General features: G+C 57.4%; 5 protein-coding genes across 5 annotated transcripts; 4 read left to right on the top strand and 1 right to left on the bottom strand.

Annotated features, from left to right (window-relative positions):
- Nucleotides 1–1,531: 1,531 nt before the first annotated feature.
- Nucleotides 1,532–3,659, top strand: BKCO1_20000123 (l-ascorbate oxidase; the record flags this gene model as incomplete). The annotated part of the gene is made up of 3 exons (XM_020272157.1): nucleotides 1,532–1,789; nucleotides 1,854–3,333; nucleotides 3,469–3,659. 3 exons carry the CDS (start codon nucleotides 1,532–1,534, stop codon nucleotides 3,657–3,659), a joined length of 1,929 nt encoding a protein of 642 aa, XP_020131050.1.
- A 1,750-nt stretch (nucleotides 3,660–5,409) lies between these two features.
- Nucleotides 5,410–6,321, top strand: BKCO1_20000122 (uncharacterized protein; the record flags this gene model as incomplete). Its single annotated transcript, XM_020272156.1, has 1 exon — nucleotides 5,410–6,321. One exon carries the CDS (start codon nucleotides 5,410–5,412, stop codon nucleotides 6,319–6,321), a length of 912 nt encoding a protein of 303 aa, XP_020131051.1.
- Nucleotides 6,322–6,576: 255 nt separating this feature from the next.
- BKCO1_20000121 (pin domain-like protein) lies at nucleotides 6,577–9,279 on the bottom strand (the record flags this gene model as incomplete). Its single annotated transcript, XM_020272155.1, has 4 exons — nucleotides 6,577–8,627; nucleotides 8,683–8,840; nucleotides 9,062–9,200; nucleotides 9,261–9,279. 4 exons carry the CDS (start codon nucleotides 9,277–9,279, stop codon nucleotides 6,577–6,579), a joined length of 2,367 nt encoding a protein of 788 aa, XP_020131048.1.
- A 237-nt stretch (nucleotides 9,280–9,516) lies between these two features.
- On the top strand, nucleotides 9,517–10,566 carry BKCO1_20000120 (anthranilate-large subunit; the record flags this gene model as incomplete). Its single annotated transcript, XM_020272154.1, has 4 exons — nucleotides 9,517–9,606; nucleotides 9,658–9,783; nucleotides 9,845–10,442; nucleotides 10,493–10,566. The coding sequence occupies 4 exons, from the start codon at nucleotides 9,517–9,519 to the stop codon at nucleotides 10,564–10,566; spliced, it is 888 nt and encodes a 295-aa protein (XP_020131049.1).
- A 619-nt stretch (nucleotides 10,567–11,185) lies between these two features.
- BKCO1_20000119 (iron-sulfur cluster-binding) lies at nucleotides 11,186–12,721 on the top strand (the record flags this gene model as incomplete). Its single annotated transcript, XM_020272152.1, has 3 exons — nucleotides 11,186–11,422; nucleotides 11,482–11,950; nucleotides 12,024–12,721. The coding sequence occupies 3 exons, from the start codon at nucleotides 11,186–11,188 to the stop codon at nucleotides 12,719–12,721; spliced, it is 1,404 nt and encodes a 467-aa protein (XP_020131127.1).
- Nucleotides 12,722–16,235: the final 3,514 nt, after the last annotated feature.

Here is a 16,235-nt window from a genome sequence, read left to right as displayed (position 1 = left end):
GGTTAACTATAGAAACGGATTTGGTATGCTTTGAGCATCCACGTTGAATCAACTAATTACGTTCTCCTTTTTGCTGAGCCGATGGCCAATTCACACGAAGTCATGACCAGAAGGAATCAACACAAAAAATCCATCTCTAAAAAAATATAATTTAAAAAAGCCAGCGTTTGCGGACGCTATCGCAACGAACAATCTACCGGACATCTCGACCACTGGACTCCTTAGAAGGGTTGCATGAACGACAGACGATGTCTAAACTGCACAGTGCAGATCAGGGATGTGAACGAGTCAAGCAACAATCAGACACTCGGGTCCCCCGGGTCCTCGTCGGGATTTCCTTGAGCGTCTTGTCAAGTTGAACCTTTCAGTTGCAAGGTTGCCAGACCATGCGTCAGTGGTCGGGGCAGTATTGGGGTCGCTGGAATACGATTTCAGCAAGGGAGAAGAAGGAGAGCAAAAAAAAGTAACGTTTCCGTAGGGAACCGACTGGCCGGCGGGCGAGATTACGGGATCGGCTCAAGGACCTCGTGTTGCACGCCGGGTGCCGGCTTGGCTGCATCCGTGTGTTTAGCGGTCTGTATCAGCATCCATATCTGAAGGCTCCAGTGTGGAATTCAGATTCACTACTGGTGGAAGTCAAAAGCCGCGGCTTCTCAGTCATGACAGCGGAGGATGGGGATGACCAAAGTTGGCGCACTCGGCCATGTGGCCATGCTCTGCGGCACGGGGAGGGCCAAGACCACTGAGCCCGGAGGCGTAGGCGGCAGAAAAAAAGCCAGCAGCCCTGTCTTACTCAGAATGTATCAGATGCTGCACGACTCTTACGAGTCCATCGAGGCTGCGCTCTTGGCATGTATGCGGAGTTGCGGAGCGATATGATGGGCGAGACAGGTCTGACTACGTCGGTGGTTCTCGAACGGGAGCGCCGTCTTACTGATCGGCGTGGCTGATGGAGATCGTCGAGAGCTTTGATACTTGTGTGCGGCTGACTGCAACAAATCGCCCGCCCGCCCAGCCTTTTTGCGAACGCCCGGTGCATAGACGCAGCGGCCTGTCCGTCAGCCGCTAAAAGATGACAAGGCGCAAACGTGGGATGGATTAAGCTCCAACTTTGTTTGCTGGAAACATGGCTCTGAGCAGCCCCGACTTGATTGAGCAACAGCTTGGACCAATCACATCCTTTGCCTTGGACGCCAGCAATGTCGGTCCGTGGCGGCCGCGTTCGAGACAGGGATGTTCCCTCGTCGGCGCGTGGAGAAGGCTTGGGGGAAGATGCGGGCTGGCGGGTGCACGACGCAACGGAGTCTTGCAGCCACAGCTTGACACTTGCTAATTAAAGCACCAATTGTAATTGTAGACCCGGCAGCACGGTTGGAATAAGTCGAAGCCGTGCTTCTTAACACATGGGCTCGGCCTTTCCTCCTTTCTGAGTCGTGTCGGTCGTCACACTTGAAACACTTTCATAGAGCCGCACGCCTTCGCTCTGTTTCTTCTCCTTGCTACCTTCGTTTCCTTGTGGCCCGCCTCGACAATGCTGTGGCGCATAGTGCTATCGCTGCTGCTGGCCGTGGGCGCGTGGGCCAAGGAGCCCACGCTTCGGCTCCACGATGATAGCTTCATTCCAGATGCCGTCTTGCGGGTAACTGAGCAGACGGCGAGCATTGGATGCATCCAAAGAGACTCGGTCGTCATCAACGGGACCATCCCAGGCCCGCCGCTGTCCTTTGCGTCGGGCAGTGTCGTGTGGATCCGCGTGTACAACGACATGCCGAACGAAAACCTCACCATTGTAAGTGCACACACACACAAGGCAATGCCGCGAATCGGGCAACTGACGCACATGGATGCCGCAGCATTGGCACGGCCTCACCATGGCGGCGGCTCCGTTCGCCGACGGATCGCCCGCGGCAAGCCAATGGCCGATTGCGCCGTTGAAGTTCTTCGACTACGAACTGAACCTGCGCGACATGGGGCCGGGCACGTATTTTTACCACTCTCACGTCGGCTTCCAGGCCATGACGGCGGCGGGGTCTCTGATCATCACCGACCCGCCGGGCGAGACGCCGCCGTACGAGTACGACGACGAGCGCGTCGTCCTGCTCACCGATCTCTACAACACCACGGACCACGACATCGAGAGCGGGCTGTCGGCCAAGCCGTTCAAGTGGAGCGGCGAGGTCGGCGGCGTGCTCGTCAACGGCCACGGCATCTCGCAGTACAGCCACGACGCCGACGCCGCCGACGGCTCGTGCAGCCTGGCGCGCATCTCGGTCGAGCCGGGCAAGACGTACCGGCTGCGCTTCATCGGCGGCACCGCCATCTCCTTCGTCGCCCTGGGGCTCGAGGCGCACAACCTCACCGTCATCGAGGCCGACGGCGACTACACCCAGCCGGTCGAGGTGCCCTTCATCCAGATCGGCGGCGGCCAGCGCTACTCGGCCCTGCTCGACACCTGGTCCTGCGCCGACCTGCCCGCCGGCCGCAGCCAGTTCTACCTCCAGCTCGAGACGCGCGACCGCCCCGCCAACCTGACCACCTACGCCGTCCTGGACTACGGCGACTCCTGTCGTGGTGGTGCCGGATTCAGCAGCAGCAGTAGTAGCAGCAACAGCAGCAGCAACAACGACAGCATCAACATCGACATCGACATCGACATCAACACCCCCAACCCCCCTCTCTCCCTCCAAACCCCACCCCAAACCCCCCCTCTCCACCTCCCCCCCACCATCCAAGGCTGGCTCGACACCGCCCTCCACCCCCTGCACCCGGACCCGTCCTTCCCCCCCGCCACGTCCGTCACCCGCACCGTCACCATCGACATCCAGCAAATCTCGCCCGACGGCGGCGGCCAGCGCGTCGAATGGGCGCAAAACGGCATCTCCTGGTACGAGCACACGCCGCGATCCCCCTACCTCGTCTCGCTCTACGGCAACGCCACGGCCGCGCTGCCGGATTACGAAGCCGCCGTCGCCAGCGGGACCGGGCGCGACGCGCGCGACGGGGTGGCGGCGTTTCCGGCGCGGCTGGGCGAGGTGCTGGAGATCGTGGTGCAGAACACGGGGAGCTACTCCGGGGGCGTCGACGTGCATCCGATGCACATGCACGGGGCGCACTACTTTTATTTGGGGAGCGGGAGCGGGAGGTACGATCGGGTGGCGAATGAGGAGAGGTTGGGGACGGCGCCGGTGGTCAGGCGGGATACGACCATGTTGTATCGGTATGGGGAGGATGAGGAGCCCGGGAGGGAGCACAGCTGGGTGGCGTGGCGGTTGAGGGTGGAGCAGGCGGGGGTATGGATGCTCCATTGTCATACGCTGCAGCATATGGTTATGGGTGAGTTCTTTTTCATTTTCTTTTTTTCATTCGGTGCCTTGGAGAGAAGAAGAAGAAGAAGAAGAAGACGACGACGACAAGGAAAGAGCGAGAGGTTGAGAGGTTGTGAGAAGAAGAGAGCTGACGTCTGAGCAGGAATGCAAACGGTGTGGGTGTTTGGAAACTCGTCGGACATCCTCACGCTTCCGCTGCCCATGGTCGAAGGCTATCTGGCGTATGGCGGCAACGTGTACGGCGACGACGACAACCCTCCCAGCGTCGTCCACTTTTTCGATGCCGACGACGATGACGACAGTGACGAGAATACTGACGAAGAAGGCAAGTAGCTGGAAAAGCGCGATACCGGGGATGATTGTGATAGAGAGACAATTTGTAATCAGGCCGTGTAGATCTCAACCGTAATATCTAGTTGGTGTGAGGGACGCGTTTAGTGTCGTACGAGCTCTCTTGACAGTCCGATCGTACGAGTGCTCCATGCCGAAAGACGTGGCCCGTGTTGCAACGACGAAGCACTGGGGAAGACGTCGTTGTGCGACCGGCCGGGAATAAGATCAGAAGTTGGACGTCTGGCACAACGCCGATCGATAAAGCATGCTGCTTCCATACTTTCCGGACGAAGCCCCCTTCGCGCTGTCCGCCTCCCCCATCACCAACCACCTTGCATCCCCATCCCAACCCGCGCGTGGACCCACTTGCGGTGCATCGTGCCATCAGCCAGCAGCCGGCCCGACGTCCGGCACCGGTACCTAGCTCCTGCAACGCCCCTGCTGCTGCTGCTCCCTACCAGTGCTGGCACCACCACTGCCATCCCAGCGGTAATTTATCGACGAATCGACGCGTCTCGCACGACGTCTCGACGAAAATCCCGGTCGAGCATGATCACCACCGCCGCTGCCAACGCAACACCAGCCGCACCCTTTGTGCTCCCTCCTCTTTTTTTTTCTGGGGGGGAAAGAGCTGGAGGAGAATCTGCGGCGCGAAGGTTTGCAGCGAAGTAAAGCTAAGCAAAGCCAAGCAAAGCGAAGCAACAGCAAGAAAAAAAAGCAGAGACGGCGGCGGCGGCGGCGGCGGCGGGCACGCGGACGGCCCAAAGCACGTACGTGGGCTGTAGTGTGTGTTGCGGGACGGTGCGTTCGGGGCTGGCTGCCGGCAGCTACTTACCGGTCACCGACACGGCCGAGTTCGGTCCCGTCGCGGCTCTCTCTCTCTTTCAAACACGCCCCCCGGCACTTTGGGTCGGGAAGGCGGCCGGCCACTGATCTAGGTATCGTTGGCGATCACAGCAAGATCGAAAGAAACATGTGTTTTTTACAGGCCAAGGGGGTATTTTGGCTCTCTCCCTCTCTTTTTTCCCCCTTACCGGATAGAAATCGCGGCAAACCATGACGGACGGTGGTCAGCGGCCGGGCGGTTCTTCTCTCTGGACAGAGCGCGCAACAGGGCCATCTCCGCCGGGTGCCTCGAGCGGTCAAACAGTCAAGATGCCAGGTCCGAGGCCAGACGAGATTTCTCCGGGTAGGGCTGACACATTTGCCATCGCCTGTCTTTTAGTGTCATCTGGAGAGCAACGAACCAAAAAAAACCCGCAACGGCCCCCCCCCCCCCCTGCCTGGCCTGCCGCATGCCAGCCAGAGCGACGGGATTTCCGTAGCAAATAATACAATAAAACACACGCACGACACAGCGCGTCGGCCGAGGACGACCCCACTGAAATCAGCGGTCAGTGGAGTGACGGACAGCGGCCGCCAGAATGATATAAACCCTAATTGCTTCTTTCTCGACTTTTCTCTGCAAAGAAGCTTGGCTCGATCGACTGATCCCTGACCATACGCACACCACACCACATCATCGCCTGCGAACCTGCCTCCCCCCGTTTCAGTATTATTAATTGTTCTGCGTCAACCTCACCACACATATTCGTATCGAAGGCACGACCGTACAAATAAATAAATAAATAAACACCTGCTGCCGGCCAAGAAGCACGCACCATCGCCGCCACATCCATCTGATCCATCCATCCACCACCCACCCCAAAATAGGAAAAAAGAATAAGCAATCATGGCCACCACAACAACAATGTCAACAACAACAACAACAGCGACGACCAACCACCGCCAACCCCCCCACCAAATCCAACTCCGCGCACCATCACCACCGCCGCCCACCAACAAACTCCCCTCGTCAACACCACCCACCACCACCACCCTCTTCGACCGCCTCCCCACCGAACTCCGCCTCCAAATCTACGACCTCCTCTTCCCGGACAAGCCCATCCCCGCCGCCAACGCCGTCAACACCGGCGACTCCTCGGTCCTCCGCCGCGACGGCACCTCGTCATCAGGCACGACCGCCCTCCTCCGCCTCAGCCGCGCCATCCACGACGAGGCCAGCGCCGTGCTCTACGCCCGCTGCCCCTTCGAGGTGCGCCTGCACCCGGGGGGCGTCGCCCTCGCGCGGGGGCGGCAGCTGACGCACGCCGACTTCGATTTCGGGAAGCGGGGCGGGCCGTGCAAGGTGTACGCGAACTACTTCGACGGGATCGGCGGGTGTGATGGTGGCGTCCTGGCGCGGGCGAGGCGGCTGGACGTCAAGGTCGTGGCGTGGGTGCAGCACGGCGTGTTCGAGCACGTGTGCGCGTACGTGCGGCATTTTGTCGAGAGGGTGGTGCGGGCGCAGGCGCAACAATTCCAGTTGGGCGCTGGCGCAGGCGACGACGGGAATGACAATGTCGCGACGCTGTTGGATCTGAGGCTGAGCGTCGAGTGGCACAACGGCACCACAAACTTCCCCGTCACCCACCCGACGCCGCAGATGGCGAGGCAGCTGCTCGAGCCCTTCATCAAGCACGTCAGGGTCTGGCGCAGCTTGGACGTCGGGAACGTGGGCACGCCGCGCTACTTTTTCGGCGCGCCCGCGCTGGCCGCGGCTGAGGAGAGCGAGTACAGGGCGTTGAAGGAGGAGTTGAGGGATTCCATGCTGTTGAGGTGAAGAAGGGGGGGTTCGAGATGTTTGGTGACGGATGGTAATTGAGTCAAAGGGTCGAGACAAGCGGCGTTCTGGAAATCTTGGGCCAAAGGCTTTACGGTCCGAGTTGGGTACATGGTACATGGCGTTGGCAAAAGCTATGGAGTTCGTTGCCACCTAGGAGGTGGTGGGTTTGATGCCATTATTAGAAATATCAAGTATTATGTATGTGTCTACTGTTCATGCTGCATGTGTAATTTTCGAGTCCTTGCAAGGCATTTAGTCGATGGTCAAGTCGATGCATACAGCGGCCTTTGCTGCGGGGGTTTGGATTTGAGATGTGCCCGTACTTGACGGCTCCTGCGTCTGGCCATTACGGCTGGTCGGCTTTGCATTGAGGTGCGACCAATGAGCACGCGCTGCGTCTCGTGCAGAAAGTGGCGCGGCCCCAACCTGCTGCTGAGGTGTAGATGCGCGACCTGAGCTCGGCGGCTGCGTTGATGATGGAATAGGCTCTTGGCTTGGAGCGTTGCCTGCCGGCGCCGCCACCAATTGCACGCCATACTTGGTTTGCAACTCGTGCATCCGCCGGATATCCTCATCAGACCAAGCCGACACGGGAACCGACCTATTTGTACCATGTGATAGGTCATTTCGTCGTTGGTCAGGTACGGATGGCTGAGATCTAGTTGGTGTGAGGATCCTGGATGGAGTAGGGAGCTCGTCCTCGCTTTCAGATCCGAGGTCAACAACTTCATCATCAGCACGCGTTCTAGGAGGCTCCGGTAGGTCGGGCAATGTGTGGAGTACAGGCCGCGGACGCGCACCGGCACTAGGGCTTGGGTTGGCACTGGAGCTTGGGTTGGCACTGGAGCGTGGATTGGCACTAGAGCTTGGGTTGGCACTGGAGCGTGGATTGGCACTGGAGCTTGGAGTGGCACTGGAGCGTGGATTGGCACTGGAGCTTGGAGTGGCACTGCAATCTGGGTTGACAGTGCGGCTGGTATTGTTGGCCCCAGTGCGTCGACGTACGCCCATCATCCTCTCAACAATCTCGTCCACTTCAGTAGATGCAGTGGCACGGCTGCTCGTGCTTCTTGTCTTTGCTCGTTTTCTTGGTTCTCGTGTGGTCTCCTGTTGCGTCCTGGAAGGCGATGGGCCGCTCGGAACGTCAGCAGGTCCCGCACCAGCGCTGTCATTCTTTCGTTTTGAGGCAGACCTCGCTGGTGCAGGCGCTTCGAAGACTGACGCGGGCAGGGAGCGCCGAAGGACAACTTCCAAAACCTCGCAATCTACTTTAGATCCGGGATCAAAATCGCCGTCAGACTTCGTTGCCAGCTTCGACCAGTCCTCTTCTTCCGGTGCGACGGCGAAATCAAAGCCAACCAGATTGTGGGGCAAGAACTTGACCTTCTTCACCATGGTGTCTTCGCCTTCGCTGGCAGAGTCTTGCTTCCTCGAGCGAACGAGTTCGACCGAGTAGGGATTCGCATCAACGCGAGCAAACGTGTTTCTGCACAACTTTCGAACGAGCAAAACAGGGGCGATGTGCTTCATATAGCCCTTGGTCCAGATCTGGAACTGTTCGCGGAGGAAGGTCCGTAGCTTGGGCTGGTCGATTGCACGGTCCCAGCCATCGTTCCTGAGGGCGTTCAGATGGTGCAGCTCTTCACGAGTGGACACGGTTGGGTTCCGGTAGTTGTTCAAGTGTCTTGGTTTCGGCCAGTCGTAGGGGATCTCAACGTCCTTACCACGGAAGAGCGGGTGCAAATGGTCCCGAAAGTACAGCAATTCCCTGTCTGGCGTCTGGCACAAGACGGTTCCCAAGCCGCGCTTTGCGATTCTGTAGGCCATATTAGCGCCGCACCCCCTGACGCCAACCGGGTCATAGTCGCCGCCAGCGAGCATGGCGATCAGGACTAGGCCATCGCGATCCAGCTGCTTCTTTTCCCACAGGTCGTGAGCGCGATAGACTCTGACATGGGTGTCGCTCTTCTTGTCCTTGTCACGGAAGTTGCGGATGAGCAAGGTGCAGCCGAACATCAGGCTGTCGCTGTCCTCGGACCACACAGCATCCACAATGCCCTCCTGTTGCAGTCGACAGCACTCGGCCTCTGCTTCGGCCGGGGCGCGATGATGTGGGACGCAGAGGAGGTCAAGGAGGCGACGCAAGGTTTTGATGTCCTGGTATTTGATCATGCCAGCCGTCTTGCCCTTCTTCCATGGTCTCCGCGGGCCGTCAAAGACGAACAGGAGCTGGATGTTGAGTCTCAAGAGCTTGAGGATTCGGTACAGAATGGCTTTCTCGACAGGGTTGGCTGCGGGCTCTTCTGTTGGGGCTTGGATCAGCGAGATTCTCGCGGAGGGATTGGGGCAGGATCGTACTCTGGCGGATAGCTTTGACTTGGTGGGGATTCAAGTTGCAGAAGCGCCAGCCGGCCTCGTCAACGGCAATGCGCAGCGGGCGGCCGTGACGCTGGAAGTGGTCAGAGGCAAGGCGGGCAATTGACGTGAGTTCGCCATCGCCCAGGACGTCCCAAATCCTGTTGAGATGCACGTTAGAATGTCGAGCGGCAATGGGAAAGGCCGGGGGACTTGCCCGTTGATTCCCATGGCGACGGTGTGGGTCGGAATGCTGGTGCAGTTGTGGCTAAGTAGGCGGAGCTCCGTCCAGTCGCGTCAAGCTCCGAGACGCGATCGCGTCGTGTGGCGTCATCCTCGGCGGAGCTTCGGCCAATCCCCCGCTCTCCTCACCCTCCTCTACAATCCTTCTCCTCCATCCCTCCCCGAGCCACTCCCACCTCCCATCCCGAGAGCCAATAGCCATGCATCCAGCACGGCCACATCATCGTCGAGCGAGTGGCACTTTGCTACTCCGACACACTTGCCGAACTGACACAGCACTGACTCAAGCATCAACGCCCTTGACTCTGCAGGACTTGCCAAGCGACATGGAGACTCACACGGGACTTCGTATGCCATCTTGTCGCCTAGCAGTGACCGGCTGCAGTTGGACCCTTGCTCGCGGTTGATTAGTGCTCGACCGCTTGATTCCTGCTGATCTGCCCTACCACCTGCACATGGGATCGCTTAACCATATTCGTCACACTCTAGTGGCCATTCTCGGCGGTGCTATAAGACCAACCTTCACGCCAAACACGCAGCAAGTCAAGGTCATTCCTTCTCTGCTGCACCTCAGAAACCTCACAAACCGCCAACATGGCTCCTGAGCTTCCCAGAACCTTGCCTGCCTCATGGTACACCAGCCAGGAACTCTACAACCTGGAGCGGCGCGCCGTGTTCTTCAAGGTAGTGGGACTCGCCTGCATCACTGCCTGCAGCCATGACTGAGATCAACAGTCGTGGTACCTTTTAGGACCCGTCACTCGCTTCCACGAAGACAACGTCACCTATGAAGTCGCTCAGGTGCCAGTCTACGTCACTCACGATGAGACCGGCAAACTCAAAGTCTTGTTGCAGGACACGGTCTGCCCACATATCAGTTGACACTGCCATTCAAGTCCCGCTGACGTTTCAAACAACAAAGGATCGAGAAGTTCGCAGTTGGACGACGTCGACGGGTCTTCTGTTTGCTACCATCTCGGATGATGCCCCCGACTTCAATGACTTCTTCCCCGACATTGAGCCTCTGCTCTCCCGTGTCGATTTCACCAAGCTTCCGCACCGTCGCAGTCTGAAGTACGATGGCCGCTTCAACTGGAAGACCATGGTCGATGGCTACCAGGAGTGTCTTCATTGCCAGTACACTCACCCCTCGTTTTCCATCTACTACCCTCCCACTTTCTACTTGGTCAAGAACTTCAAGAACTTCTCCCAACACATTGCCGATCCCAAGAAGCCCGACGACGGACTTTTCCTCTACTTCTTCCCGAACTGCACCCTCAACGTCTATGGCGGCGGAATGAGCTCCTTCCGCATCTGTCCCACTCAAGACCCAAACATCACTCGCATGGAATTCGACTACTACCACATGGAGTCTGGCGACAAGTTTGAGGAATACTTCAAGTTTGTGCGTCAAGTCGCTCTGGAGGACTATGAGCTTTGCGAAAAAGCTCAAGCCAATCTGGAGAACGGTGTCTACGCCGAGGGTATTTTGAACCCTGAAAAGGAAAACGGCGTGGCCTGTAGGTACCCGGCCCATACTCAACAGGGCATCCGCTGACCCTTTGTCCAGACTATCAAGGTCGGGTTATGGAAATGGTTTTCGAGCAGCATGCTCTCGATCAGCAAACCGTAGAAGTCCGATAGAGTTTGGCCAAAGAGCCTTTCCGCTCTTCGCAGCAGAGTCGTAGAGTCATTTCGGATACAGGGCTGCCGCCGCTTTCCTTAGCACTTTTTAAGACGATAAATGCGCCCCTGAGGTGAGCACAAGCCACTTGACTCGCTCTTGGTACGGCCAATGCAAACGTGAGGCAGCCATGAACCAGGCTGGCACCATGGAACTCGTGATGTTCGACCAGACGAGCTAAAGATAAGCATCTGACAGCTGTCCGGCCCACCATTCCACGCTGTGCTCGGTCCCAAGGTATCTACCGCATAAGCGCACTGTGTGATTGGTCTACGCTTACCTACATGCTGGGGAACTGCGGATGCGGGATCTACACGCTGTTCCCAAACGGGAAACGCGATCCAATCCCCGCATCACCTGCACATCAACGACTCAACGCCTGCTTAACCTGCTCCTGGCATCTCTTGGGAGGGGAAGTTGTGACCGGATTGGGATGCCATGTCGGTGAATCACGCACGGTTTATCATGCGAACTCCATGCCGGACGAGCCGCCTGGCGATGTGACACTTGTATATCCACGGCTGTCATGGCCGTTGCTGTTGCTACCCAAGCCAGCTTTCGGTAGCTACAGGTCTCATCATGCCTCCTTTCGTCTCTGCGTTGTTGGCGATTCTGCCTGCAATCCTTGCCTTCTTAGCATACAGGTACTTCGTCAATGACAAGGGTGGCGCCAAGAAATCTGCTGTGGTTCTACCGACCACACCTCCGTCTCGGAATAATGCAAAGCTTGAAGCTCATCGAGCGTCAGATTTCCCGGATGATTGGTGGACTGGCAGCGAACTATATGAATTGGAATGTCGTGCAATCTTCAGCAAGGTAAGATGTTCTGCACGCCACACTCCATCCGTTTTGGGCCCCTCTGACAACCTTTCAAGCAATGGTTATACCTCACCCATCGGAGCCACTTTTCCAAGCCAGGAGACTATCACACTTTTCAACTCGCTCGCTATCCAGTCTTTCTGATCCTTGGCAAGGACCATGTCATCCGGGCTTTCCACAACGTATGCCGGCACCGCGCCTATACCGTTACCAAAAAGAAATCCGGCTCCTCTACTGTTCTGGGATGCCGCTATCATGGATGGAGTTACGACACCCGGGGACGACTTGTGAAAGCCCCAGCATTCGAGGACATTGAGAGCTTTGACAAAAGCCAGAACGGATTGTTTGAAATCCACGCTCATACCACTCGTCAGGGCTTCGTATTCGTCAACCTGAGCACCGAGTACATCTCAATTCCAGACTTCACAACCGCCGACGTTTTAGCAAAGAGCTGGGGCATTTCCGAGCGGTCCGCTCCACTTGCTCAGCTCGACTTTGAAGAAGACGTCAACTGGAAGCAGGCCGGTAAATCACCCCTGACTTTCGTACCCATCAACCCCAATACGTATCGGCTGACAAAATCCCACCTTCTTCACAGTACACCACATGGAGCGCACCGGTTACGCCGCCAGAATCGCCCCCAGCGCCTGGCTCGATCTCACCTCCAAGATGCCCTTCCTCTCCACCATGGCCGCCCAAGACACGCACTCGATCCTCGACCGCCACGGGTTGAGCTCGCTGCACGTCACATCGGGCGGCCGCCTCTGGTACACCCTCTCCACTTCCCCTGCATCCGCCTCCCGCACCGCCTTCGCGTGCCACATCTACCTGAACTGGCCCGGCGACAACGCGCAAGCCGACGTCGCCATCCAGGCCATCCGGGACGAAGTCCAGGCCATGCTGTCCACTGCTGTCGAGATGCCACCCCCATCAAAGTCGCTGCCGCCGGATGCACCCGCCGACGGACTACAGGAGGACATGCTGGAGGAGATGACGAAGCACTTGAAGGAGGAGAGGAGGAGGGGCAGGGAAGTGTGGCCGGCGAGCAGGGAATCGTCGGTCAGCGACAAGTACAATCAGGCCGATCTACGTAAGTCTTACTGCACTACATACCTTCCCGCCCCTCCCCTCTCCTATAAAGAAGAGGATGTGTGCAATATGGCTTTATCACGACATGTGCTGACTGTAGATGTTCTTATTTCCTACGATAGTGTGCAAACAACTGAGCTGCTTGAAATCTACGACGGGTCCGGAATTGGGCTTGTGGGAGAGGCTTGGGCCGCGCAACGACCTTGAGTGGTAGACCAACGGTGGCGGACGAAGGCGAAGAAAGGAGTTTAGGGTCTTATTGGAACTTTACAGTTGAGTTGTTCGTGAACGGGCTCAAACATACGCAGTCACTTGGCAGTGTTCGGTGCGATTTGGAGAATGTAGAATGGTTTTTAGATCATCAACGCGATATCATGACCACCACCCGAGAACAAGAAGCGTTAAGCCGCCGTACTGCACCCTCTTCCCCAAGTCAAGAAAAATCCGTTGTAACGAAGAAGGGCGTTCCATACTTTCCAACTTTCTCGTGGGGGCCAAATGTCACCTTACCACGAATTGATTGATGCAACGCTCCCTGAAACGGCCAGGGAACCCCCATGCCACACGAGTCTCAAACCCACGCACTGTAACCGTACCTTGTCTCCAGGTGTGCTTTAGGTGCACCTGGGATCTTCCATGTTCGGCATTTCGCAACGCTCAATACATCGTTTTCAGACCCATCCTTGCGATCCGCGCACCCGTAGGAACGATGGCGACCCTGGCACCCATGGCTAGCGTCGTCCCCGTCAGAAGTATACGTACGGAGGCTACAACAGACTTTCCCGTGCACCAGGACTCCCCAGGAGATGCGCGCACAACCCTTGTCGCTACTAATTATGGATGCGATGATCAGCGGCGCCTTCCCCGCGAAATCGTCCAACATCGCGACGACGGCTAAGCAACCTGCTTTTCTACCATTCTCTCATCCAACCCATCTCCTGAGAACATACCCAAAGAAGAGTGAAAAGGTCATGGTGGCATGGGCGTCGAACCACGCTGAACCACCATCATCGTCCAACGAGCGCACGCCAAAGCAAGCCTCCTCCCACAAAAGCTTCGGGCGTCGGGCCACGCTCCGACTACTACATGGATACCCGTCACAGCAGCGAGGCGGCTCTGTGTAGCCCAAGCGTCTCGAGCAGCCTAAGACGACGTGGAAAAGGCTTTTTTTTGCCGCCGCCCTCAGTATCACATCGGCGACGTTCTTCGATGGCACCCTACAAGCACTTCTCTCACGTAGCACCGAAACGCTTGGTCCCGACGCTGGCTCTTGACTGCAAATGATGCTTTTTGCTTCGAGACCGGTCGCAGATGAGGCGCGGCTCGATCTCGGGCGAAGGGAGCATGGTTCCGTCGCGTTCTTGTGCGCTCGCTCCGGTCCTCCTCTTGGGTCTTGCCTTTTCGTTTTCGCATCGTTCGATGATCGGCCGGCGGCAAGGTGTGCGGAAAGTAACGCTTCGTGTGTGCTGATGAGGCTGGCCAGGCATGCGGCAGGCAAGGATCTGACTTTCCTTGTCCGGTGAGCAGGGTGGAGGGTCAGTCGTGCTTGCGCCGTGTTCTGTGCTTTGACCAGAGAGACATGAAAACCGGGGCGCACCGCAAGGAAAACAAGACAAATGCACGCTCGACTGACAAGGCATGCCCACACACGTGTCAGCACCCAGGCGCGCGCGAGTCATCAAAGTCAAGGAACTGGCTTTCTCGCCATCACTCGGGGAAACGGGAGGGGCGTATCATTTCCCATGCAGCAGCAGCAGCAGCAGCAACGACAGCAAAGAAGTGCTGGCAATGCTGTGCCACAGCCGGCACCGCTCCCTAAGTTCCGTGATGAGACAAAGCCGCAAACGGCCATGTCTGTGATGGAGGTTGCGCAGAGAGAGAGAGTCAGTCAGTCAGCCTTTCCCAGCAAAAAAAGCAAGACACAAGCAAAGAAAAAAAAAAGAAAAGGAAATTAAGCAACGGGCGCCAACGAACATCACGGGTGGCCCCGTACCCGCCCGGCCGAGCCGTACCCCGTCTCCACTAATTGCCCCAATCCCGCGATTCTACTGTGCCAGACCCGCCCAATAACCAGGGGGAGAATGCTTTGCCGGTACCTGAGTAGTGACAACACAAAGCCCGCTCGCTCTAGACCCCCGGAGAGCGCCGGCCCGGGAAAAGGTCCCTGTGGGATACCTACGCTCCAACCACTACTGTGTACTTCCGCCGCCCTGTGGCCCTGCGACGAGGATGATGCTCCACTACAACGTGTTGCCAAGGCGCGCGGCACCGACGACAAACGGCGCGACTCATAGTCCCAAGCAGCAAGGTACAGTACCTGCATACACCCCTACCCAGTCGTCCGGCGAGTACGTACCAGGCAAAATCCCAGAAAAAAAAAAAAAAGGACCCCCCACCTGGCTTACCTAGTTGACGGTCTGGCCCGGGGAACTTCCCGAAGGCGGATCGACGACGCACGAACACGACGACACGAGGAGGAGCATATCCGCCGATTTCGCGGATCCTCGGGTTGATGGTTGGATAAGCGAGTGCCGATGGGAGGGGAGCGGGAGCGGAGCCGCAGAAAAAGGCTGGCAGCCGGCTGGCACGTGTACTGACGTTTCCTGATTACTCCTTCTGGTTGATGAGCTTCATTTTTTTTTTCCTTCTGGCCTTTCCCCCTTCTTTTTCTCCTCATGCGTCTTCTGTTTTGCCAGGCAGGCGAGAGAGAGAGAGACATGACGGGGGATGGTGTCAGTTCATGTCCGAAAATTGATTTCCTCTGCCCTTGGCACTGCTTCAGCGTCGAACGGGCGTAAAACGGCACAGCGCTTTGCTGACTTGGCGTCTCAGAGGGACCGGATAACGGCAGCGGACTACTCCTCCAGTCAGCCAATGACAGCAAAGCATGGTATTTCTCGGAGTTGCGGGCCTGCGGCTCGGGAGCACCCGAGACAGTGTTTCTTCGTCCCCTCACGCCCTCCCCGGGGCCATCCGTGATCTTCAAAAGAAAATAAGAGAAAAAAAAAAGGAGATGAATGACCAGGGGGGAGGCTGAACGTCAGCGCCTAGAGCGTTGTGCTGCCGACCGATTTATTTCCGTATACGCACAGCAGGGAAGAAGAAGGAGGAGGAAAAGCCTGTTGGGTTCTTTTTTTCTTTTTCCCCTGCAGGCGGGCGACGTGTTGCTCTCCCACCAACGGCTGCAAGCGGTACTGCCTAGGCGATGATTCGCAGCCCGCTCCCGCGGCCCGCAGTGGTCACGCACGTTCGGGACGACGCACGGATCCCCCAAGTCTAGTTTGCCAGGCTTGGAAAGACAGAGCCAGAGACAAAAGAGAGACGAAAAGAGGGGTAAGCCATCGAGATGACCGTGGCTCCCCGTTTGTCAACCGGAACAAGGCACGTAAAGCCGAAATCACGTTGATCCCTCTCTTGCCCCCTCCCCCCTTCTCCCATGCGAAGAGAGAGAGAGAAAGAAAGAAAGGATGGTGGCGCGTTTTCTTCGTCGTCTCTGCCCATCACCAAACAACAACGACCAAGATAGTGGCGAAAAGCCGGGGGGTGATGGCTCTCTTCGGTAGGCTACGGCCGCGGGTTCTTTGCTGCTGGGAACCAATAGAGGGGACTCGCTTATAACGCGTAAGCAGCTGCTTGGTATGTACGTTCCCTGTTGGAGCTCAAACGGCAAAGTAAACCTGGTTGTCGTCTCCTTTCTCTCTCTTTATTTTTTTTCGTTTCC

The sequence above is a fragment of the Diplodia corticola genome, assembly GCF_001883845.1.
Source record: "Diplodia corticola strain CBS 112549 chromosome Unknown scaffold20, whole genome shotgun sequence".
Lineage (NCBI taxonomy): Eukaryota > Fungi > Ascomycota > Dothideomycetes > Botryosphaeriales > Botryosphaeriaceae > Diplodia > Diplodia corticola.
The sequence above is the reverse complement of the archived record's forward strand: the minus strand, read 5'-3'. Positions and strand labels throughout refer to the sequence as shown.